Genomic DNA, 26,674 nt, shown 5'->3' with positions numbered 1-26,674 from the left:
TTGTTCATCAAGCTCCTGATGTAGCAGCAAGCTGCTACCAAGTCCCCTCTTAGCCTTCTCTTTTTCAGACTAAAGAGTCCCAGGTCCCTCAGCTTTTCCTTGTATGGCTTGCCATGCAAGTCTCTAATCATAGGAGTGGACCTTCTTTGGACTTTCTTAAAAATTTTACCGCATCCTTGTTAAAGCGTGGCGCCCAGAACTGGATGCACTATTCCAGTTGGGGTCTCACCAATGTTGAGTAGAGCAGGAAAAAAAAAAAAAAAAAAAAAAAAATCACTTCCTTGGTTTTGCTGCAGATGCATTGGTTGATGCATGCCAGAATATTATTAGCCCTGCTGGCAACAGTGTTGCTCTGCCAGCTCATATACATACTGTGGTCTTTTATTACCTCCAGGTCTCTTTCATTCATAGTGCTGGTCAGTTTGGCACTGTCAAGCCTATAGTTGTGTAGGGGGTTGTTCGCCCCCAGGTGGAGTACTTTACATTTCTCAATGTTGAACTTCATCTGGTTCCAACTCGCCCAGCTTGCTAACCTGTCTGGATCCACCTGTATGTGTAACCTATCTTCAAATGTGACCACGCTTCCCAATAGTTTGGTGTCATCTGCAAACTTGACCAGTGAGCTCTTTACCCTCACATCCAAATCATTGATAAAAATGTTGAAAAGTACTGAACCAAGCACTGACCCCTGTGGGACACCACTGGCCACTTCTCTCCAGGACAACACAGATCTGTTTATTAGGACTCTCCAAGTCCTACCCTGCAGCCAGCTTCATACCCACCTAACTGTCTTGCAGTTAAGCCCACAATCCTCTAGAGAATATTGTGGGATACCAGATCAAAGGCTTTGTGGAGGTCAAGGTATACAACGTCAACCTCCTCTCTTATCCAGGTGGCAAGTTACCCGATTGTAAAAGGAGATGAGGTTGGTAACACAAGACCTGCCCACAATGAAGCCATGCTGGCTGTCATTCAGGATACTACCTTCTACTATCGCACATAGACTCCTTAATGATTTTTTCTAGGATTTTCCCTTTGGTGGAAGTTAGGCTAATTGGCCTATAGTTACCCAGGCAGAACATTGGTCCTCTTCCAGTCTTCAGGCACCTCTCCAAAGCATCACAAGTTTTGGAACAGCTTTGCCAGGGGCTCCACGATGACCTCGGCCAGCTCCTTCAGCACTCTCAGATGGAGTTCATCCCATCCTGCTGACTTGTACGTATCTAATTTCTTTAATTGATCAGATGCCAGTTCTACAGCAACTGTAGGAAGGCAGTTATTCCTGCCCTGCTCATTCTGTACCTTATCTGGCATGATTTTTCCTTTGACCTGGTAAAATACCAAGGCAAAGTAGTCATTCAGGTTTTCAGTTTTCTCCTGAGTGTCGGTAACCAGCTGTCCCAGGTTGTTGACCAATGGCCCCACACTCATTTGTTTTCCTCCTGTTCCCTACATACCTAAAGAAGGATTTCTTGTTGTCCTTGATTCTCATTGCTAATCTAAGTTCAGTCACTGCCTTGACCTTTCTAATTTGTTTCTTACAAGCATGGGCTGTTGTTGTATAGTTCTCCTTGGAGCCTGTCCCCAGCTTCCACTGTTTGTACGCCTCTTTCTTCTTTAAGAGGACCATGATTTCCCCATTTAGCCAAGAGGTCTTCCCAGCCATTCTGCTACCTTTTCTCTGCATGGGAATGGATTTCCTTTGTGCTTCAAGGATCACATCTTTAAGGAATGACCACTTTTCATGCACACCTTTCACCTTCAGTCCCTGGTCCCGCAGCACTTCCCCTGCTAGTGACCTGGGCTTGTTGAAATTTGCATTTTTGAAGTCCAAGACTTCAACCCGGCTATCAGATTTGTCTGTCTTGCGACAGACAGTGAACATGATGGTTTCATGGTCACTGTCACCCAGGATACCCTGTATATTTAAGTTTGTCACCAGGTCATCTCATTTGGCCAGGACCACATTTGGGAGAGTGTTACCTCTGGTTGGCCTGTTAACCACCTGAGCTGGGAAGAACTCTTTGATGCAGGTTAGGGAGAAATGTGACTGGTCCAACTTGGCTGAGTGTTCCTCCCAAGAGATGTCCAGGTAATTGAAGTCGCCCGTGACAACCATATCCCGTGCATGTGTGGCCTCTGTCAGTTCTCAAGAGAACTATAGATCAAGTTCCTCCCCATGGTTTGGAGGTCTGTAGATAAAGCCTACATTTCAGTCTCTCTCTCTGCAACACCCCCTCCCCCGGCAGCTTGACCCAGAGGGTTTCAAGCCGTTTTTCTTTGGAGCTGATGTTGGCCTCCAAGGATGTGTACTGCTCCTTCACATAGAGAGCCTATGTGAGTTAGCACTCACTGTGATCTGTGCAGAGGTCTGCACTGCAGTGACCCTTGGACCCTGAGTGGAAAAAAAAAAAATGTATGAGATGAGTAGTTTTGTTCACATTAGAACACCCAGATATAATATATTTTCCCAGGCTTCTGGGTGGGTTGTGAACAACCTCTGAATTTGAACCCAATCCTTGTTATTGAAATCCAGTACCTGGCAGAAGGATTATAAATACATCCATCCTCTTACTATCTGAGCACTACAAATAAAGAGCCTTTAGTGATATGCTTTAGTGACACCCTGTAGAAAACATGTTTTTGCACTTTCTATTAATTAATTTTTTGTTTGTTTGTTTTCAAACACACTGGGAATCCCTTGATTGCTAATAAAGTCACAAGAATTTAAAACAGTGTTATCCAAAGTAAAATCAGCTTCCTTACTGGGGAAGCACTGCTATTCACTAATAATATTAAGCCCATGATCAAGTCTATCTATGTTTTATGAAAACACCTCAGCTGTCAGTGATTATGGGTTTAGTTCTCAGCAGGGACCTTGATGTAAATTGCCTAACCATAGTGGTAATGCTAGATAATCTATTTTATGGGCTATCAACTTGTCCTGGGATAGAGAAGGACCAATTTATCTACCAGAAAGGCTGGGGTATGATTAATGGAAGGAATATATGTAATTCAGTTGGACAAAAAAGACCCAAACAAGCTTATTGTTAAATGCTTTCCCAGAAAAAAAAAGGTTGTGGTGGGGAAATCTATTAATAGCTCTTCTAAAAAGCTTCTGTTCATATCTTTTTAAGATTATTAGTACAATAATTTAAGAGAAATTATCCTGATATAATGCCCAGTGAAACTGAAAGTCATTTGGACAGATTCGGATGTCAGTTGCCTTTCTGTATATACAGATTAAGTCTACTGCCTTCACTTGAGTTAATGTAAATTCATGCATGGATAGATGAAGGGCAGAATTTAGTCAATTGGCTCTCTTGGTGATATTCCAAGTCCCTGTCCAGGACTGCATGCTAACTTGGCACTTAGCTCCAGAGCCACCACCCAGGGTCAGACCCAACACATTAGGTCTGGGGCCATGTGCCTGGTCAGATTCAGTGTGCTGGGTCCAGCCATGAACCAACCCTGTATAGAGGCCTGATTTGGCAGACTCCACCATGGGTCTGCAATGTTGTCAACATCATGGGGGTGTGACTCTCAGACCCACAGCAATTAACACTGCTGTTCCTCTATTCCCTGCCACCACCAAATTTCTGGATCCATGGAGATCCCCACAAGAACTGGGAGTTCCCAGTTTTAAACACAAAAGAAAACACTACAGCAAAAAAAAAAAAAAGTGGAGCAGCACACGTGACTACAGTGTGCGCCCCCCAAAACTGGAGCTTGTCTGGCCAGAGCCACTATCTGAATGCTGGCCAGGCTCTGTGCATGCAGATCACCACCTCCACAGCCCTGGAAGGCCCCAGGATCCCAGGTAAGGCTGCTGGGGCTAGCCCAAGTGCTGGCCCCTGCCTCTCCTACCCCACCTGAGGCAATATGCCACAGTGCATGTGCAGGCGCATGCCTGAGGACAACTAGCAGTGGCACAAATATGTGCCTGCTCATGGGGATGCATCCTGAGGCTAAGTACAGACAGTCAAAAGGCCCTAGGCTAAATTGATTCAGTCTTTGCAGGTTAGTTTAAGCTGCAGAGATTAATCTGAGAATCAATAGAACAGACATTCGCTTTTGTTTCAGGAAATGCAGCCACATGCCTGCAGTGTCTCAGGCCAGAAGCTGGGGGGTGCTAGGGGGTACCTCCTAGTCTGCCAGCCACTGCCAAAAGGGAAGAGACTGAAGCCCCAAGGCTTTTTCCCCCATCCCTGCTGAAGCAGAGGGGGCATGGCCAGGCACCAGCACAGGGCAAGCACACTGAGGTCACAGGGAGGGGTGCTTTAAACCCCACACCATGACCTGCATGAGACCGCAACCCAGATCTGCCTAGGAGGCAGGCAGCCCCTGCCAGGCTAATCCCTGCTTGCTACTGGAGCAGAGGGGGTGTAGCATGGGGTTGGGAGGGACTGTAAACTCCAGCTGGGGTCCAGGATGAGGGAGGGGGCTTAAATCCCCTTCTCCAGCTCAGTACACTTGAGCAGGGCAGGGGCGAAGGGGGGACAACAGCCTGAGAAGTGGAAGGGCTGTTGCCCCACACCTACCCCGCTTTGGCCAGTGCAATCCCCTGGTAAAGGGGATTTAAACACCCTCCCTGGCCCCAGACCCTAGCTGGGGTTCACCTGGAGGGGCAGTACCTCCCAGGCTTTCCCCCACACCTCACCCCAAACCCCTGCTACTCTAGCGGTAAGTAGGGAATAGCCTGGCAGGGGCTGCTGTGCTCCTGCCAAGCAAACCCCGGCTGGGGTCCTGTGCCAGTGGGAGGGGGGCTTAAACCACTCCATCCCCTCCACCTGAGCCTTCTGGCCCATACCCCCTGCTCCATCAGGGAAGAGTCTGGCAGGGGCTTCCCACCACAGCTGGGTTTCCAACCCCTACTCCCTTGTCAGTCAGCCCTCACTGCTCTGGCTCTTGTGTTACAGGTTTAAATGAGTTTCTGATCACTTAAACCAGTTTGTGTGTAATGTCTGTCCCTAGCCTGAGCGTCTCAATAAGATATCAACATGCTTTCCTGATAGCATAGGGCTAAATTTTGGATCTCCTATATATCACTGCTTTAAGGAGGGGATGAAATCTAAACTACATCTGGTGGAAGATGTTTCTAACTTAAGTCATTTTATATTAGTCTCCAAAAAGATACATTATCATTTTTTGCCTTCTCTACATGTAGGTTGACCATATTTCCCTGGTCTCAAAACAGCACACATTTATTTTCCTCACTCCACTCAGCTAAGTAGGCCAGAGGAAAACAGAGCAGTAGAAAGCAGGAATGGGTAGGGCAATGAGGTGAAACAGTCCTGCTTTCATTAAGACAGTCCCATCTTAAACACCTCTCCCACTGAAAATGGAACATAAAATTTGGAAAAAGGGAGTGCTGATGCTTCCAAACATGAAATATTACCATCAAGCCAGCCAACTTAGAAATGTGGTGTAATGGATAACACCAGTTCACAGTAATCAGTTGGTAACGACAGAGCAAACATACTGCCCAGAAGTCAAACTTTATGTTATCCCCTCTTTACAAGGGCAATGAAAACCTAGGATAACACATATAAGAAATTAAGTTCTTACCCATCCCCTTTAACACCTATACATAATAATATTGAATTTATTCCTAAACATGGATTAGGCAATTTAAATATCTGGAAGCCTATTGGCATCAGATATTTTCATAAATTGTCCAAAAGTGATTTAAATCTTTGAAGAAATACAATGTACCACAGGTGATATTAAAATCCCATTTTTCCCAGTACCTGCACTTAAGACAATTTTCAACTCTTGCCCAAAGAAAGATGAACTTCAGCTGAAATCTGACAGACTTTGAGAAAATATTGGTCATACTTATGAAACACAGGCCTACTGTCTGCATTGTATAAAGCAATTTTAGATAGCCATATAGAAGAAAAAACATTGTTTATGTCAAAGTAGGCTGTTGACATTGTATCAGAAATTAGTGCTAAAGAATGGGAGACCATCTGGAACTACTGTCCTTACGCATCTGCATGATGATAAAAGAAAATTATTTTAAAATCCACTTAAAATTAAATGCATTTATGATATAGGAACAGACAAACAGATGGAAGGAGCACAGTCACTTTGGGGGATTCTGCCACATATGGTGGACAGCCATGTCCCACAATTAAACTGTTCAGGAAGAAGGTTGGAGACATGTTGAAGGAAATAGCAGGATACCATTATAGTATAATACATATACAAATACTATATACATAGTATAATAGACATAGGCATCTTTCATATCTCAAGAAATCAGTATTTTTTATGGAAACTTCTGTTTCAGTCTCCAAATCATTTATCTAAATCTGGCATCTCAAAATCTGCAGTTTACAGCATAATTTTGTTTACCTAGCAGATAAGCCTTCTGAAAACGTGCTGAGAAACTGGAAGGTACACATTAGTTTTATTCACTTGGCTGATTTACAGGTCTGCCTTTTAGCAGCTATATACAAAACTGACACAAAAGGGAAAGGGAGAAGTGAGAACTCACACATGCATTTTCCTCACAATCTAATTATCAGAAAAAGAATTAAGTAATAATCTTTTTTGTATACTGGGATTTTTTCAAGCCCTAAACATGTCCTAAGTGTGATATAAATGTATTTAGATAACCTGTAACTAGTCCTGAGGATGATCACACACACACACACACACACACACACACCAGTTTTACTCTGCCTTCCATTCAAAGCTTAAAGTGCTGTAAAACATTAACTATCTCTGCTTGATAAGAACTATCCTTGTTGTAGTCATTTTATGGTGAAGAACTGAATACACACACAGTTTAGTGATTAATCCAGGGTTCCACAGCAATACAGTGACAGACAAAAAGATAGACCCCTAGTTACTTGGCCCTTAGTACCAGGCACAAAACCATCCTTCACCTTTTAAATTCTAATGACTAATTAAGTTCACTTGTCCAATTTGAATACAACTCAAAAGTCAAACCAGAAAGAGAATATGCAAAAATTCTGATTTAATATTATCATCGCACTGTTAATAATCTTCAATTATATTAGGTAGAGGCAAAACCTTTTTGATTGCTTGCTTTTTACAAAAACAGAAAGACAAAAGCCTGCATTTATTTCATATGGAAATTTTGCTAGAGTAAGGACTCTGAGGAAAATTGTCTTAAGTCTCAAAGTCAAGAAGCCTACTGTCAAAAATAAGGACTGCAGAATCAGGACCATATTAGGATCTCTAGGATAATTTATCTTTTTTATCTTGACACTTCTCACTTGATCTATTGGCAGCTTAATAACAAATCATTTTGTATTTCAATATGTATATCAAATAAGCAAATCCCTCTAATAGTACTGCTAGGTTGAATGTGGGCCATTAAGCATTTTGAAGTATAAACTGGAATAATCATAGGATGAAAAGCCTGTGAAATCACCAGTGCACCAGAATACTTTCCCTCCCATCCAAATGTATACATCATTAGTAATGAAACATGGGTAAAATGCCAAATCACATGTTAGGGGTGGCAATCACAATAGAAAGTAACATTTCCTTTGGAACTCATTAAGAGTATTGAATCCTTTTAATGCTTTATTGATTTAAAGACTAGTGTCACAACAGTCAGTGCAAATACTATAAGGGAAGTTTCCAAAAAAGATCCATGTTTTCCCCTGAGACACATTTTTCCATCTTTATTTTTACAGTTCTCTTTTTAACAGGATGTAAGTTATGGTTATGGTCAAGTTGTCCACTTTGGTACTTAAACTAATCTCCAACTATTGGAGATCAAAAAGAGACCTATATGGGCCCTGATTAGTTACCATGTGTCTACTTCAGGATCCCTACCTTGAATTCTGAAATGTCTAGTGTTAGCTGCTATCAAGATCTAGGCAGATCCTATAGGATCTGGTCTAGTACAGCAGTTTCCATCTTCCTTCTCCTTCTCAAATTAGAAACTTTGTGAGTAGATTGTTAAGTGTGATGGGACCAACTACCTTTCACTCAATAAAAGAACAAATTCAGTGCAACTAATAATTTCCCAAGTGCATATATCCCATATTCACAGAATATAAATTGTCACAAGAGGATCAGTTGTCCTTTCACATAAGTGGAAGTCAGAAAAAGAAAACAAAATTTCTAACACCTATAGGTGTAGAGGGAACTGCAAAACAAGTATAACTTGAAAGAGAATTGCCTGGCTAAGTCCATAGAGGGCCTAAAACAATAACAGGGAGACACAGACTCTCTCACTCCAGCATTACCAATTTTAACAATTCTGCCACAAGTCTTGCAATACTTGTTATTTTACTTAAAGCCTCATCTCCCAGGGACAAATGAATACAAGATTTTTTTTTTCCTGAAAGCATAGACTATCTAGGTGTCACAGTGGCAGAGAAAAGCTTGGAAGTGTGACTCAAGTATAACCTGAATTTTCAAATACCGAAAGGCAAAATACTTTGCCCACCTACAGTACATTGTAAGCCAGATCTCATGTTTTTAGGGGAGTGATTCATAATTATTTTTTTAAATGAGCAACACTACCATTTTATATTCCTTCAATTATATTTGCAAATATATTTCCAGAAGGCCACAGGATTCAGCATTTGTGTTACGGAATCTACCACTTTGCTAGGCCAGGCATCCTTCCCATGCTATGTTGTGCCTTCCCCTCCCTGTGAAATCGGTCTATATGTTGCTCTCTCTCTCCATATTCCCTGAGAAGTGGTAATGAACAGGAATTCCCTCTGCACTGGATTGAGGAAGCAGAGGGCTCAGTGCTATAGTCCATTTTGTAGGTCAGGAGCCAGGACCACGAAAAATTTAAGCTGAATTGTAATCCAGGTATTTCATGCCCAACCTGGATGGCTTAGATGTCCATAATGGAACATGCAGCTTTCATTTCTACATTTATAACCAATTCAAGTCCAATTCAGAACCCCTTGAACATCAGTAAATAATTACATTATTTATACAACCAGAATTTGCCACTTACCTTGCCAAAGCTTCCTCAGTTAGAAGAGACAAACATCCCCTGCCTTCAGCTTCCAGAACCTCCTCCTGGCCCCAGCCAAGCTGACCATATTCACCTGACTGGGAAGGAGGCTGTGGCTGAGAGAGACCCCAGGGACCATGGGGCCTCTTTCCCTGCCCTGCTTCACTGCTGTCTCCAAGCAGAGTATCACTGGGCAGTGTCCACTGGCTCGTTGGACTCATCTGAGGGCCAGTGAGCACTGTCTGGAGTGCTCTGCTTGGTGTCCCCACTTGGCACACTTGTTTTAAACTTCTGACCAGCACACCCATCCCTGTTTTCCCATTATTTGTCTCAAGAACCCCATTGTCCCCTTTTCCTGTAGCTTCCCTGCCTCAGGGAGGCCAATGGGAGACTTGGTGGACTGAGCCCACATGGTTTTAAGGGTGGACAAATACTGGCCTTCAGGACTCCTTCCAAGCCCTGCAATCAGTCTCACCAAGGGCACCTGCTGTTCCCAGTGTTCACCTGATTGCCTAGGGCTAACTCAGCTCTACTGCTTTATTGAGATATGTTCTGGGCAAAAAGCAGTGGTGCTTCTGTTCACAGTGAGAGTGCTAAGGCTTTTCCTGCCAAATAATGGATGGGCTCCATATGCCTCATGAAACAGTGAGGTTTTCCAAATCACACAAGTACAGAGAGGCTAAATCTCCATTTTCAAAGAAGAGATCACATTCTGTTACCTTTCAGTAACAAAGCTGTAGTAGTAATAGTAATTGGCTCTAAACCACATATTTCTACAATGTAACACTCAATAAGGTATAAAATATTTCCCTGGCTTTGGAAAAAAAACCAAACAACTTATCAATCTAAGTAAAACTACCCTGTTTACTAGAACAAATACCCCAGCCACACCTGATGACAGTAAGCTTTGACTCCATACAGAAGTTGATCCAAGATTTTCCAAAGTGGGGTGGGGAAGAAGTAGCCATTACTGCAAGCACAGCTGCACCCACTGCTCCCAGCCTTCACCCTCCACCAGAGTAGGCAGGCTATGCCATGCGAGCAGCAGTTAAGGCCGTTTTTAAGTCCTCAAGGCATGTAAGAATCCTCCCTTTCCCCTTCCTGGTCAGAGGTCTCTTCCCTTCTCCCCCATTCCTGTTGTCCCAGGGGCAAAGGGAGCTTCTGCCCCACCTCAGCTAGGCTTTTTCAGGTGCTGGACTCAGCCCAGGATAGTGGCAGTGGCAGCAGTGAGTGGGCAAACTAGTTCCTCCTCTCCTTTCCTTCTCCCAGGCTGGCAGGGAACACCTGGGGGCACCAGGAAGGGGAGGTTAACCCACCTGCCCCCCATCACCATTGCTGCTGCTACTGTCCCAGGCTGTACCCAGCCCCTGCAGAGCCTGACTGAAGTGGAACAGGTGCTCCCCTCACCCTGGGACAGTGGCAGTGGCAGGCAGGGGAGGGGACAGGGCATGCCTCTGAGTGCCATAGAGTAAAAGAGAGGGAGAACTCTTACCTGGTAATTTTCAGGGACTCAGTCCTTGTCTGCTGCTTCTGCCATATGGTCAGAAAAGGGGGGAGGTGCAGCTGTGCCACTGCACCCCCTCTGGATCTGCTCCTGACTCCATATAATTGAGTGATCACTTTAAGAAGTTATCAGCAAGAACTGATCCACAAACAGGAGCACAAGGTATATCCTTGTTAAATGCTAGCTCAATGAAGAGAAAGCAAGCAGAAATGAAGTGGTCTCATCAAGATTGCTTGTTATTTATTCCCAAACAGTCCATTGCTCGCACATCTGTTTAAAGATGAAGCATGGCAATTACCATCACCTGTGCAGTTTGTATGATACCCACAACTAGGGTGAAAGGAGGAGGAGAAATTCAATATGTAACTATCAACCAGTGCACTGGATTTTACGTTGCTGTGGTTTGTAGCATAGTAGTATCCCGAGCACCTCCCTTTCCCCCTGCCAATTGATTACTTCAATGTCCCAGGCAGGGTGCAAACACGTTGTGAGAAGTATTCCCTGCCCCAAACAGTTTGCAGAATAAAAGACAAAACAAGCAAAAGTCACAATGAGAAACAGAGGTCCAGAAAACAAGTGACTTTATTTCCCTAAGAAATGGGTGTGTGGTTCAAATTGGAAAAAAAAAGAACCCACATCTCCTGGCTCTAGTCCATTACTTTCTATGATATCCTCAATGCATTATTCTCATATTCTGTATCATACTGATAGCTAGATCTAGATTCTAGTTCTCGATTATCTGTCTTAGACTGGATGCAAACTGTTTTAGCTGTCTCTAAGGTAGATTTCAAGCCTCTTCAGGGAGGGATCATTTCTCCTTTTCATAGATTCTTACAGCAAGAAGGGTCCATTATCTAGTCAGATGCCCTCTCCCTTCTGCTACCTCTGTAGTGAGCTGAAAGCTATTGGTGCTGTTACTAATAAAAATGAACTTACTGGGGAGAAATTTCTGCTTTATCAATCTGTGCTCCACAAAAGCACTGGATACAATGGATACAATTTCAAGATAAACCAAAAAGGTTACTGACTCTGACTGTCTACTGCCTGCCCCTAGTGTGGTAGTTTACACCAGTATAAAGCTGATGTTAAATACTGCCATTCTTATTTGATAGCATGTTATACCCATTTAAATGACTGCACATTCAAATCAATCCCATCTTATTTAAATATAGTCATTCTCCATGTGGCTTTGCAGGTAATGGAGAAAGTTCCCCAGCTGTTCCTGTAGGCCAAGCACCAGCCATCACATCTCATTTGCCTTTCCATAATACTCTGGGGAATGGTTATGCAAAACACTGTTGTATGTACAGACATACCAGTTAGGGAGGAAAGGTTTATTATGTCAAGGCATCCTTCCTGGAACCATAGGGATCTCGGTAAATTCATCTTATTGTCTCATTACTCAATAGTTATTATTATTTATATAAAGAAAAGATCCAAAATAAATCTGATAATTTTCAGAACAGTTGATATAAGACTTCCTTGATTCATCATGGGCCGATTTCCTACTCCAGCAGGAGTTCCAGGCTACAGCATGCTGCTTAATGAAAAATCTAGCAAGGTGGATGACGTGGGATATAAAAAGGAGGAGAAAATGAACTTCTTGTTTTTAAAGAAACACTTTAATATTGGCTGCAGGGGTGCACGCCTAGCCAAATTTAGAAGTGCTTTGGATCATTCTGTCTTCAGAAGAGAGTTTAGATCATTCTCTTTCCTTGTGACTATTCCTTCATTCATCCCTTTTGTTTACTGTTGATTTAGTCAAGCTCTGGACCCAGTTCCGTCCTTGGAGAAACGGACAAAGCCAACTGATATCAATAGTGATCCTGCTCTTAAGCCTGAGACTGAACTGAAACTAAAGAATTTTTGCATTAGAGGTTGAATTCAGAGTTCCTATAGGTGAGTGCAGCCCCACTGTTGTCAGTGCACTTGAGCTCTGAAATAGGCTTTACTCAGGGATGAATCTGGGAAGGAGGAAATTCTGTGCTGCAGACATACCCCTCTTCTGCTGCCACTGCTGCTGTCCCTGGCTAAGCTGGGTGCAGGTGGAGCCCCAGGAGAGGACACCTGGAAGGGGCAGAAGGGGGGTGGGAAGGAGCAGGCATTGGAAAGAGGAATCAGCCAAGCTTGGCCCCCACACAACGTTTCCCTGCAGTGTGGGGCAGAAATGGCTCTGGCCCTTTAGTGGGCCCTAAGCAAACAAACTTGTGTGCCTCTACTTTTTTTCACTCAATAACCATAATATGTAAAATAAGCATGACTGGGCCCCTTCTTCACTTAGGGTCCTAGGCCTGTGCCTAGTTTGCCTATGCATTAAGCTGGCCCTGGCTCTGGGGCTTCCCATGCGCCTGAGTGTGCGGGAGCAAAGGAACCCAGAGACCCCGGGGATAGTCGCGGCAGGACAGCCACTGCGCCGGGCCTGTCCCTGCCCAGAGAGACGGGGAACTCACTAACCGATTGCAGGTGGGGTTGGAGAGAGGCCGGGTTAAAAGGGCCAGCGGCCCATGAAACGGCGGTGGCAGTAGAACCGGAAGTGCCCGAACAAGCGGCGGACACCAGCGAGACGGGAGGCAGGCGGAGGCGAGCCGCCCAACGCCGTACCCACACATTCTGGGGCGTGGGTAAGACCCTGGCAGGGGGCCGGGCTGGAGCATCGGGCAACAGAAAACCCAGCCCGAGAGAGGCCCTCAGGAGCCAGGGGAAGGAGTGGGGGCAGCGCGGCTGGCGTGAGGAAGGAGCGGCTCATCCGGCCGGCGAGCAGAAGACAACCTCACAAGGGTGAGGATTCCCCCCCCCTTCCACGTCCCCAGAGGGAAGAGGGGAACTCCGTGGGAGAACAGGGGCTGTAGGGACCCAGCGGCCGGGACTCCCGGCTGGAGGAAGGTCAGCTCAGACCCTTGCGGAAATTGGGGCGAGAGTGAACCCTGTGGGAACAGGGACATTGAACTGAGGACTATTCAGGGCCAGGGGGACCCTGAAACCAGAGGCAAGGGTGAGGGTGTAGGGGTGGAGGAGCCCTCTGCATCCCCGGGGACAGACAGACACAAGGTGCCACTTTCGGACGTGCACGCACCAGACGACAAAACTGAACCAGAGACTCATCAAAGACGTGGCAGGCGAGTTCAGCGGGTGCACCATGGGAAGTGAGCACGCTCTCTAGCCGAAGGGGCCCTTTCGGACCGGACCAACCTGAAGGACGAAGGGTCCACTTTTCACACTGAGGCAGCCAGGGACAGTGGTTTCAATGGTAGCAATGGCAGGTCCAGCTCTTTGTGTGCCTTATTCCTGCCTGGTTCCCTGGCCTTCACTGCTGGCCTGGGAGCTCCAGACATACCTTGCTCCCATCCCCCTATAGTTCAAAGGGTGGTTCCCCCCAGCATTTAGGAAAAATCCTGGATCTGCCCACAGTTGTGTGACCTGCCCCTTGGCACAAAATTAGTTTCTACTTATGCATCTTAAACAGCAATTCAGGGTCTGTAGTAGAACATCTCAGTCTATATACTGTCTGTTTTAGATAAATACTCTGAAAACCCTTTTAAACATTGACAGATAAGTATTTGCATATGTTAGGCAGCAGGTATAATGGTCTATTGTCCTGAGGTTACATGGAAGTCTGTAAGAAGTGAAATAGCTTAGTATAATAAATGTACCCTGGCTGTTCATGAGTAGAGATGGATTCAGACTACAGAATTGTGATCTGAATGTCAAACATCCCAAAATTTGATAAAATTTTGATCTGAGGGTTGATTTAGCTTGATTTAGAGATAGAGACTATTGACAAAATTTAAATCCACATTTTGAGTATTTTGATTTTATGGGATGCTTAAATACAGATTTTTTAATTTCTATTTCTGAGAGAAAAAAATGTCATGTTGTAGAAGAGTAGCCTTGTGCAGAAATTCACTCAAAGCAGAACCATTTCACCCAGACCTCCCTTCCTTTTAAATATGGAGGTTTTGATAGCATGAAAACCACTCTTTGCTTTGGCTTTCTGTTGCCAAAACAGCCCTATTGTTTCCAGGTTCAGTTATATGTTGTTAGCTTCCTCCTCCTCTGGAGAAAAAAAACCCTTTAAAATGCAGGAATTCAAGCATGGTCTCTTTATTGTAGCCCTGTCAGTCTGATGACCACAGCCCTTTGCAATATTTTTATTAGTTGAGGAAGGCAACAGGTCAAGTTTTGTCTAAATTGGAATTTTCCAAACTATCTAACTTTAGACTTCTTTAACCCTAAAATATCCAGGGGCAGCTGGTAAGGTAACAAAATCAAGGTCATTAAAAAATTATTAGCCCCATGCTGCACCACCCAGAAAAGACTAAGCTTCACCAGCAGGAGGGAGTCTCCTTTCTTCTTGCTCCAAGGACTTGATCCCAAAACCCTTCTAAGTCAACATAAATACTCCCATTGACTTCACTGGGTTTTGGGCAGTATCCCAGATGATTCAGCACAACAGAATCTCTAGTAGGTGTTAATAATATAAGACAATCAAGTGATTCTGATTCCAGCCAATAAAGGGCAGTGTTTCATATGAGCACTTTGCCAGCTCATTAGACCTAGTATTTCTGGAATGTATCCATTTCTTTTAAATATTAGCCTAATTTTATAGCCTATAAAGTTAGCATTTCCTCTTTTTCTGTAATGGGTTCCATTTTTTACAAGGCCCTTGAAGAACCTGTTGTGTTTTTGAGCATATGGAATATTTGGTTACTTTTCAAAAATATTAAACACTAAGTACTTTGGAGCTAATACATTAGTTAATAACCCATTAAGAGGGACTTTCATATTGGTGATAATTTTGAAGTATAGTACACTTAAGCATGTACTATGTAACAATTTATCTTTCAGAAAATGTCATAATTTCTCTTACTGGCTTTAATAACTACTAGTTAATTATGTAAGATCACATCCCATATTCCCCTATTTCTTGATGCAGTGAAGTCAGAGGGCTTGATCTTACAGTCATTACTCACAGGAGGAGACACATTGATTTAATACACTTCTGTGAATATGGATTACAGTATAGGGTCCTATACTATTGATTTTGTGACATCACAATCCTTTCCTCAGCAATCCTTTCCTCAGACTCTGGTGACACACGACCATAATTTCATTGCAAGATGAAGTACTTAAATTGGAAGAAGAAAGTCCACATTATAATGCAAAGATCTTAATCAGTAGCAGACAGAAGACTTTGGCCCAGTTCCTTATTCTAAATAAAAGTTTTTCTTGTAAAAATTGCTGATATGACATCTAACAATTTTCCTTCATTATTTACAAAAAGGAGTTTAGTTTTTCCTTGTGATTATTCCTTCATTTATTCCTTTCATTTACTAGTTATTTTGGTCTGTTTCCTGTTTATTTTCTTAAGCTCTGGGCCAAGTTCAGTTCTTGGAAAAACAGACTAAACCAACAAATCTCAATAGTGGCCCTGCCTATGTCAAATCTGGACATAGGTTTGGTCCTGATGTATGAGCTCTCAAACAGCTGATTTTAAAACATCACTTGTAAGATCCTCAGCTGATGTAAAGTGGCATAGCTATGCTGATGTTTTTGCCTTTTATTTTTTGTTCTTGGTCATTTATAAGGCTGAAATTATTTCCTGCACTTTCCCTTTTTTTGCTGTAGTAAGTACTGTGGTCTTTGCTTTGAAAGCTTCAAAATACTGGGTCATTTTGCATACCATGAGCCCCCATTTGGTGTCAGATAGGTGTCAGGTGCATCATCTAATTGTTAAAATGTGACCTTGTATCCTATATTTCATAAAATACCTCTTTTATTCTAAAGTCTCTGTGCAACTATAGCCCAGCCATTGTGTTTAAGTCTCCAAAATGGCCTTTCCAACTCCAATATTATAGATTCTATCCTAGTACATCTCCACCTCAAATATCAAATACTTTCTCCTCAAGGTCTTCCCTACACATCAACCTCGAAATGTTAACAATAGGCTTTATCATTTCCCTTCTTAAACCCCCTCCTCTTTGCTAACTTCTGTTACTGTCAACTATGTCACCATTTTTTCCATTACTCATGCTTACTGTATGGTATTTCTCCTCTAAATACATGTAGCAAACTAAAGAGTAAATGTTATAATGTAACTACTGTAATCTGGTCAGAGCACTCCATACTTTCATTTTGTTACTGCATGGTTTCCTTAAAGTAAGCCAAACATGATGCATTATGTTTCATTTCTGAGACTCCTTTACTTAAAAGCCAGAGTAATTTCCTAGCACATGAAATGGAGGAGTTCCAGAAATGAAACATTATGCATCATGTTTGGCTTACCATAAAAGCTGCACATTTCTTTCTTCCATAATGAGCTGCTCACTTCATCCCTTCTATTCATTCAAGATCAAAACACTGTGCTGGGATGAACTGGTAACATTTTATTTTAAGTGTCTCTTCATCATTTATTCATTTGTTATTTGTCCACTTTTAGCATTAATACAAAACATAGTGTTTCTTTCATAAAAAATCCTTTTCTTTTCAGAATTTCTGTCTCAGGATCTGAAACATGTTCACAAAAGACTTATAAAAAACCCATTGAGTCTATTGTATATAAAATGTATTTAGACAGCTTTACAAGTTCACCTCTTCTTCTCATTCAGAATATGTCTGTAGGAACATAGGAGCAGTCACAGTAGAACAGATCAATGGTTTGCCCAAACCAATGTCCTGCCTCCAACAGTGGTCAATACTGAAAGCTTCAAAGAAACGCATAAGATCCCAGCATTACCCCTAGCGATGCAATATTAATAACAATTAAATATTTAGTGCTTCCACCATTTTTATCATAAAATCCCAGAGCACTTCAGAAACACAGAGTCTGTTCTGATATCCAGTAGAAAGACTCTGGTTGACTTTAACATGCTTTGTATCTTGCTCTAAGTAATCTTTACAACTGCCCTGTGAGAGCTATTGTGTCTATATGACTGATGGGAAACCTGAGGCAAAGGGAGGTTAAAGTAAGGATTTTACCAGGTGAAAAATGTGCCCACCACCTGTTAAGGGTTAGGGGCCCAACTCTATTCCCTGCATGATTTTGAAATTTGTACCATATTAGTGAATCCTTTTCAAAACTGAGATTAGAGTCCATATCTCATAATTCCCATGCAGTATTCCAACCATCCCACAACCCACTACTAAAGAAATTTTCTTCTGACCCTACCCGACAACGTACTTGGTCCCTGAAACAAGTGAACTGACAGTACTTGCAATCTCTTTCAATAATGCTTTACGTAAGGGCTGTCTAAATTCTAAGTGGCCAGAGGCTGCCCACCCTGTAGGCACACTGGCAGGGGCTGCATGCCCCATGTATCAGTGGGGGTCATGGGGCCCCAAGCTACATGAAACAATGACGTTCCCTGTTTCACTTTGTACCTGCACCCCTCTGCTGCAGCCTCACTGAAACGGCCCCATGTGGACACTCTCCCCCAAACCCTCACTCAGGGTGAAGTCGCATAGTCCCAGCCTCGTCCCGAGTGCTCCCCACCATGCCATACAGTGCCATACCATGCCTCACCACCCCCTGGGATGGGTGCAGAATTTTGAAAGCTGGAAGAGGAAGCTGGAGACTCCAGCTGCTATTGCAGCCAGAGTGATAAAGGGAGTCATGGCTGGAAGGGACCCTTGGGCTGTAATTCAATTCCTTATAGTCCACATGGGGTCAGAGGGCCACCATTTAGACTCCCATGGTTTATATAATGGTATGTTCTGGTCTTTTTCTCTTCCACAACACCTGCAAAATCTCAACCTGAAGGTTTATCTCATAAGGCAGACAGTCTAGTAAATTCAGATTGTCTCAACTTGGCAGTTGGTCTGAGTCACACCCATTATATGAAAATTGCAGTTTTGTAGATGAGGTTGTTTGGATTGAGTATGAGTTGCCTGTTTCCATGGTGGCAAAAAATGGTCCTCAGGGAACAAGGACTTTGTTTTCTCTGCTACAGTTTCAATTAGTGATTCTCCCTGAGGTACTAGAGATGTTGGAAGATCCTTGTCCCACTAGTTGTGGTCTAGCTCCATGTCCTGACAGAGCGAAGACCAGGGGGAATATTAGATTTCCTGCTTGTGAAGACTGTCAGCGACTCAGCAAGAGAAGGCTGCCTACTACTCTGAAAGAAGGAACAGTCTGATCAGTATCATGCCTTCCCTTATTGGGTAAGATTATGGAGAAGATTGTGATAAAACAATTCTTGCTGTATTACTTCAGTACTTCAATACCTTTGAACTCCTTGACCTTTGTCAGTTTGGGTCTATATCTGACCATAGCACAGGAACTACACTGGTTAATGTTCTACTGATGGATAGGATCAGGCTTTTATGTTGATATTAGATCTAATACTGTTTTCAAAACATTGATCAGAAAGTATTGTGGAGGCACTCACAGATCCTGGTGAAAGTGGTCAGCCAATTTTCCATTGGCTTCATTCTTTCCCCCTGGAGAGGTTTCAGTGAGTAGCTGTGGATAACTGATCCTTTCAAGAGTCACTCCCCTGTTCAGCCTGCGGCTGCTGTGAGAGTTAATAAGGAATCATGAGAGTTGGTGATTTCAGTAAGTGCATGACACCCAACTGCATGTCTCTGTCTTGATCAGCTCAGATGATACAGTCTGCATGGCAGCTGTTGTCTAGCCAAGACTGCAATATGGATTAACCAAACTGTTTGAAGCTCAGTCTAGAACAGGCTGAAGTGATGATGGCCATTTGCAGCTGGAAATCCTTTTGATTGCTGGGGTATTAATAATTAATAGAGTTTTATATTAATGATATTAATCTTAGTCAATTAATGGCATCTGCAATTTATGGGTGATTATAGAGCTGTGGGTGCTGCTTGACAACCACAGTACAGTACTGACCCATTCAGCTTTTTATCACATACATCTAACTAGAGACTTGCAGTCTTCCCTTTCACATGCAGAACTTGTCATGGAAATCTATGTTTTCCCCTCAAAAGGTTAAGCTGTTGCAGTGTCCTTTACATAGAACTATATATTACAGTCATTTAGAGGCTGAAGCTATTGCAGAACAGAGAGGTCTCTTACTGAGTGGCACATCTAACTGGAATATATAGTGCAGATCTAGGAATACCAGCACTAACTGATTACAGTTTTGCAAGTGAAGTTTAAGCTCTTCATTATGACACCTAAAGCTCTGAATGGCTGGGGTGCCAACCTGAGAAAACATATCAAATCTACCACAACTATGGTCAGCAGTGTTCCTTCAGCTGGATTCCCTTCACTAAGAAAGAGTGACCTGCAACAAAGGTATCTTTTGTAAATACCTGAGGGTCTTATTCCCTTCCTGTGTTTGAAAGTAACCCAAATTTGGTGACTGGACATACAGCAAAGGCCAGCATGCCTGGAGAAAGCTGAAGGTAAAACTTCCTAGATGATAAAAGAGTATTTGACTGGTTGGCTGAACAACAGCCAAGTTCCTCTGAAAGGGATTTTAAAGTTTCTGGGGTTTGATTCAATTGTATGTATTGTGCAAATTGTTATGTTAAAGTGCCAACAGGTTTGGATTAGTGTCTTTACTTTGAATCCCAGTCAATCAATATTTTAAGGAACTGATTGTTTCCAGGCCTTGTAGGAGCACATGGGCAGCAGTACTGTTTAAAGACAGTAATATCTACAGCAGGAAGTGTGCGGCAATTTTCTGAAAAGACCCACAACACTTCACCTCCCAGGTACTGTAAATCCTCATTGATCTGTATTGTCCAAATGAGCATCCCTTTCCTCCCTCCCCCACCCCCCACCTCAAAAATCAACATGTGGGGAAGTGTCATGGGGTACCCAAAAAATAATTTGAAATTGCCCTGCTTTAAGGGCAGTCTGCCCTGCTCTCACCTGCCATGCCTTGAGTGGCCCATGCATGGCATTTCATGAAGGCTCCCTCACCACAGGCAACCCCCACCACACTAACCAGCTCCAGTAGGGTGCAGTTTTAGTTCTTACCCAGGACCGGTCTTCAGGCCTACCTGACCTTATATGCCCCTCTCTGGGCCCCCCTTAAATGTGCTACACTACATCAGGGTTGCTAACCACCAGGCCCCTTGGCTCATCTCATCTGAATCCTCCATATCTGGCCCCCAGCTCACTCTGACCCCTGTCCTAGATCCATCCTCCTCAGACAGTCTAGTACCAGGCATCATCCTCCTAGACCCTGATCTCACCTCCAGGGCAGTCGAGACTCCAGGCTCCCAGTTCTGGCAGTCTCGGGGAGGGTGACGGGAGGGGGAGGAGTATTTCACCCTTTGGCCCTACCCAGGCCCTGGCCCCAGCTTGGACCAGTGAGGTTCCTATAGTCAACCCCAAAGCAGCCAACCCTCTCTTCTCTGCATGGCCGCCCTCTCAGGCCCCTCCACAGATCATTCCCTCTCTCTGGGTGAGCTCAGAGCCCCCAGTAGATCTTTCTTACCACAGCCCTCTTTCCTTCTCTGGGCTTATCCAGGCCCCCCAGTAGGCCCCTGTGCTCTGCCACACTCACTGGGTTCACCCAGGCCCTTCCCTACATCTCTTACACATATATGCCCCTTTTCTCAGGGCTTTTCTAACTGCTCAACAGGCCCTTGTACACTCAGCCCATCTGGCCTCTCATCAGGCCCCTGTGTATACAGCCCCTTCTCAGAGCTCTGGACCCTACACTGGGTTCTCCAGGAACTTCATCCTTCCCCTTAGCTCCTACCCAAACCTCTGGAAGTTTCAGACATTACTGTCCTTGCTGACATTCAGGCGTTATAGCCTTCCTCCTAGGTGTTGTCCCTCCACCAACTCCCAAGATGTTACTGCCAATCCTGCTCTCCTGCTCTGAGCTTATAAACTGTCTAAGCCCAGACCTCCTCCAATCAGAGGTCTCCTTTGCAATCAGGTGACTCCCTTGATCAAGCCTTGCCTGCTGGCCCCTGGGTCAGCTGACTCTCTAATGAGGCCTGACCCCTCTTGCTGGTGGCTCAGCAGACTGCCTGACCTCTTAAATTGGCAAGCACACCAAGTGCCCTGCCACAGAAAGCCACTGTGAAAGAGCACTGTAAGATTTAAATTTTGCATTGTGATGCTTCCAAATAAATTCATTTGAGTGTGCTGGTGCCCATGTGAAGATCTATGGCTCAGCTGTGTAGTGAGCAATGTCAGGAAGGGGAGAGGAAACAGTTTGAACAGCTTTGTCACTGTGCAAAGCCTCTCAGGTGACAGTTTTACAAACTGCCAGATGGGCAGCAAGGCTGATGTTTTATCCACACCAAACAGATACAGTTTAGCAAGTGACAGTTGGCCCACCAATGCTGAAACAGCACGCTCACAGAGGCAGCCTTTGCCCTTCTTGGGATTCATCAGTTCGGTGCAGCTGTTTTCTCAATGAGATTAACTTCTAGGCGAAACATCAATTTAATAACATTAGCTTGGCAACTCTTAGAATTTTAAAGAGCCAGTGCTTCCTGTCTCCAAGAAGCTGGCATGTCTAAAAAGCAGGGAGTGAATAAAATGCTCTAGGTGGAAATTGTAACCTCTTTTATTTAATTTATTTTTCACTGCAAAACAAACAAACAGATTAGATACTTAAAGAAAACTGAATTTCATGCTCACAAAAATACATTTATAACAGGGGCTGAACCAGGATGCTGAGTGGTCAGGCTGTGTGCAAACTTCCTCAGATATCTCTTCCAGTGCATTTCAGTCCTATCCTGTAATACCCCCATTTACTTCCATCTGGATGTGAATTCCTACTTCAATTCTCAGCGTAGTATATAGTGACCATATACATGATTTAATAAAAGTAGGCTTACTATCCAACTAAGGCCATATTCTCAGTCACAGACCATGCTTCCAATTCACCTCAGTCATGATCTGCAGGTTTCCCTGTTATTGCAAGCTACCACACAACTCTAATGCACTTCGTTACTTTTTCGCAATGCTTCCTGGCATTCTACTCCTGGATCTTTCTTGAGCAGTGATACCAAATAACATGCCTGAAACACTTCTGACTCAGAAGTGGTGATAATTTCTACAGGAATAATACCCTGAGACTTAGACTTCCTGAAAATCTTCTTTTCTTGATTTCTTACTCTCTTATTGGAATAGTATGACATCATTTTTTTAAAGCCAAACATGTATTTTCCTTTCATTATGTCTAAAGCAAATCTTTGTCATAAAGATGCTAATGAACAACCTTGGCTTCTGAAAGCAGCCTTGGTTCAGTGAAACACTTAAGCCCATAACTAAGTCCTGTAGGAGTCAATGGGACTAAAATATGTGCTTAAAATTATGTATATGCTTCATTGAATAAAATGAAGGGTTAGAATAAAAATTAACTACAGTTCACTCAGCTACTTGCTTACCTGTAAATACCTACTATCCTCCTTTCTTTCCAAAACATCAGTACCCAAGCCCTCTAAAACAAAATCCTACCGAATATATTAACATTATGTGTGAAGCAAATGCATATTTCAGCACTTGTGGAAGTGAGAGCAGGGAAAGCAGGCAACTAGAGTGTGAACAGATGTGGTAGAAGCTTCCTCTAAATAGTTCTGTCAAGGCAATGTCAGTTTTTACCAGCTACAACACTGCTATTCTAGGACTTGAGCCTACAAACTCTGACAGATGCAGGAGGTCATTTGTGTGAATAAGGATTACTAACATCAGGAAAGATATGAAGGATCAGAGCCCTAGATGAGGCGCTGTCTTAAGCACTGACTGACAATTATGCAAAACTCTGGGTTGGTTTTATAAATGAGCAGAATACTGTAATTTGAGTGCAATAATAATTATGGTCAAGACATAGTACATGGTACATACATTTCCCTTAGAAGGCTTAGATGAAGCATATTCAACATGCTCAAGGAAACATTAATGGAGCAAAAGTGAAAAGAGGGGGAAAAAAGGCATGCGTAACCAAGCTTGCAGTGTTAGGCAGAACTTAGAAAATGAATGTCAGGGAGATGTTCAGAGCTTGAACGTGGCCTGTTAATATCTAAATGTAATGCTAAGCATTGAAACAATAAAAAAGTATGAGCATTCCCCCCGCCCTTTCTGTATCATGTTAATCACAATGCTGCCCTGGCGGGGCTGGGGAGGAGGGAAACACCCAGACAAAAAAACAGAACAAAACAAAAACCCTCTGAAAAGCAACCGATGTGTTCCTTAGTGGAATGCATCCATGTCCAAACCAAAGATCTCAAATGTGTTCTTTTGTTCATTGGACTAATCCTGCCACCCATCCTGAACATTTACCCTGAGGTGCTGAGCACCACTCAGCTGCCATAGGCTTCCCTGCAGAATCTGCCCCTAAATTAGGTGTCACTGGGGTGCTGAAGGGATAGTTCCTATTTACCTTTTTTCTTCTTTTCTTTTTTGGATTTCTAGACTGTGGCTGCTGATAAAAATCACTTGCTAGAAAAGAACTAAAGTGATGGTAGGCCGGGGGAATGGGAATGAATGATTCTGCAATGACATTTCAATCGCGCTTGCATGAAATATCATGTGGGAAGACTGACAATGACGTTTGCCAGTATCCCAGTAATGCAATAACTTTGGATTAGGCAGAACAATGGCATGTATGTGTGTATATACGTATGCGTGTGTGTGTATATGCGTATATAGGTATGTATGTATACATATGTATGTGTGTATATAGGTATGTATGTATATATATATATGTATGTCTGTATACACGTGTATGTGTGTATATAGGTATGTATGTGTATATATGCATGTATGTGTGTATACAGGTATGTATATGCACATGTGTGTATACGCGTGTGTGTGTGTATACGTGTGTATGTGTATGTGTATGTATGCGTGTATAAAAGCAGCAAGCAGAAGCTATCCCAGCCGGCACCCCCCTCTCCCCCTGTTCTTTTCCTTCATTTCTGCTCCCTGCAACGCGTGAGTGACAGGCGAGGGGACTGGCTGTCCCCCGCAGGAGCCCGGCGGCTTCCCCCGCTCGGACCCCCCAGACATGACACTGGAAGCGGCACAATGGGGCGGGGGCGGGGGCGGGGGCTGGGGCAGCACAGGCTGCGGTGCTGGGGGGCGGCAGGGCTGTCTGCAGCCGGCGGAGCCTCCGAGCGGGACTCACTCCCCTTTGCCGTCTGGATCCCTCTCTCTGCTCCTTGCAGCTCCCGGCGCGCCCCGCCAGGGGCCACGGCGAAATGAGACAATACGGTTTTGAGGTCTTTAGCACATGCAGGGCCAGACGCTCCCCCGGGCGAACACAAAGCCCCTGCTTCTGCCAGCTGGCGTCGGGGGAAGCAGGCTCCGAGAGTGATCACTGCCCGGGGAAAGTGACTGCCTTTCGCCCTGGGGAGCGCATCCTCCCTACTCGGTCTTGGGCGCCGGCTCTTATTATTCCCAGCACAAAAGGGAGAGGCGAAAGTGACAAAACCATTACCACCCCCTCCCCCGCCCCGGCCCTAAGACGATGTAACCCATGGATCCAGCCGCACATCTGTGCCTTGCCCGGGCGCCGAGACCCACTGCGCGGCGGCGGCGGCGGCGGGTGCGGATGCAGGCGAGCTCTGCCTTACCTTGAGCACAAAGAGCCAGAGCAGGGAGAAGCGGATCATCTGGCCGCCGCCCGCTCCCTCCGGCAGGATCCCGACCATGGAAGTGGAAGGGGGGGAGCGTCGCCCGCCGGGATCTCAGCAGGGAGGCTGCGATCTTCTTCCTCCTCCTCCTCTTTTCTTGGCCCCCAAGTGCTGCTAACAATGGCGAGCCGCTGCAGCATCAGGGGACTCGCAGGACGGGCTCCTCTCCCGCTTCTTGTATTTCATTTGGGGGAGAGGGCTGGATTTTTATGTTTAATGTTCTTCCAGTGGTTTCTCTGATCCCTTCATTCAAAAGCAGGGGGAGGGAGAAGGGGCCGGGACTTTGTTGCTGCTGCCCCTCCTTCTCTGGAGGTGCAGAAGGGTGATCGGTGGAGCCCCCGCTTCCCTTTGCTCGGGTCCTCCTTTTCTTATCCCTCCTGGCTTCCCCTGGGTGACCGAGGAGCCCTCATTCCAGGCACGGAGCTGGAAGTGACAAGGAGCCTCCCATCTCTGCTTCTCTCCCTCCCTCCCCGGCCATCTCCACCCCCTGGTAGCTCCACCCCTCCTCTCCCTTCCCCAGATCCTGCCCCCAACCCCAAGCTAAGGACTCTTATTCTTGCCCAAGCAGGTTTTCTCTGTTTTGGAGGTCACATAATAAAATGAACTCACAGCCTCTCCCCCTCCCCCCCCACAATCAGCTACCACTCAGGCAAAATTCCAGTCCACTCTCCCACAGATGCCAGCCATTAACATATACACCTATATATTTGCCATTGCACTCCACATATTGCTGTCTTGGGAGATGGTTTCATACTGAGCTGCCAGAGAGAGAACAGCCCTGAGTGTAATAGTGTAATTGCTCTCTTGATGTGACTTATATAATTTTACACTTACCAGAGGAGGTTACCATATGCTTGCCTCTTTTGACCCCCATCCAGAAGCTGGTTTGTGCTAGTAACTGCCCCATGCTCATGAGATAGTAATCCTGTGTCTAAGAAGTACTAAGATGCAGCTGACCATGCAAGTGGACCCCTTTGTTCACACGGGGAATCACTGACTTCTGCCAGAGTGCTGTTAATGCAAGTTCAATGCCTATGTAAGTCATTGCAGGACTGAGGCCTAATTGCCTAAGAAAGCAAGGTGCTGAGCATCTTGCAGGAGAACTCCAGCTGCATGATGAATCAGGTTCCAAATGCTCTTACCTAATGTAGCCTACACAGAAAATATTCCAGCCCCAGACCATTAAGTAGGAAAAGTGGTTGTTCCATGAACTAGCTCTCTGAGAAGATTACAACTTCCAATGTAAGGATCTGATCTCCCAATCAATGAGTCATATACCTGGTTGGCTTGAGCTTGCAGGGGAACAGTGAGGAGAGTCAAAGTGGAAATGGAGCTTAGGCTTAGGCTGGCAGCAAAAGTTAAGGATAACAAAAAGTCATTCTTTAAGTACATAGGAAGCAAAAAGAAGGTGCAGGGTAACTTAGGGCCCCTTCAGGATGAACTAGGGCAACTGGTAACAGATAGGATGGCCAAAGCAAAGCTTCTAAATGATTTCTTTGCATCCGTGTTCCTGGACATGAATACAAATACTAACCCACCAACTGTTCAAGCTGACCTAGTAAAGGGGCACTTGGAGGGGCTGAATGTAGTTTAACAAGGATAAATGTCATGTGTTGCACCTGGGAAGG

The 26,674-nt window shown here is 44.4% G+C and overlaps 1 protein-coding gene across 3 annotated transcripts in view; it reads right to left on the bottom strand.

The window, feature by feature from the left end:
- The window catches only part of PTPRO (protein tyrosine phosphatase, receptor type O), a 332,674-nt gene extending 307,171 nt beyond the window's left edge, over window positions 1-25,503 (bottom strand). For 2 of the 3 annotated variants that reach the window (XM_019515585.1, XM_019515587.1), the window contains exon 1: window positions 24,987-25,503. In XM_019515585.1, the coding sequence (XP_019371130.1) occupies window positions 24,987-25,064 (78 nt within the window). In that variant the 5' untranslated portion in view covers window positions 25,065-25,503. The remainder of the gene's footprint in view (window positions 1-24,986) is intronic. The other variant, XM_019515586.1, reaches the window with a different exon arrangement.
- Window positions 25,504-26,674: the final 1,171 nt, after the last annotated feature.

Source organism: Gavialis gangeticus, unplaced genomic scaffold (assembly GCF_001723915.1).
Source record: "Gavialis gangeticus isolate Ggan-Ray unplaced genomic scaffold, GavGan_comp1, whole genome shotgun sequence".
Lineage (NCBI taxonomy): Eukaryota > Metazoa > Chordata > Crocodylia > Gavialidae > Gavialis > Gavialis gangeticus.
This window is presented reverse-complemented; position numbering and strand designations above follow the sequence as displayed.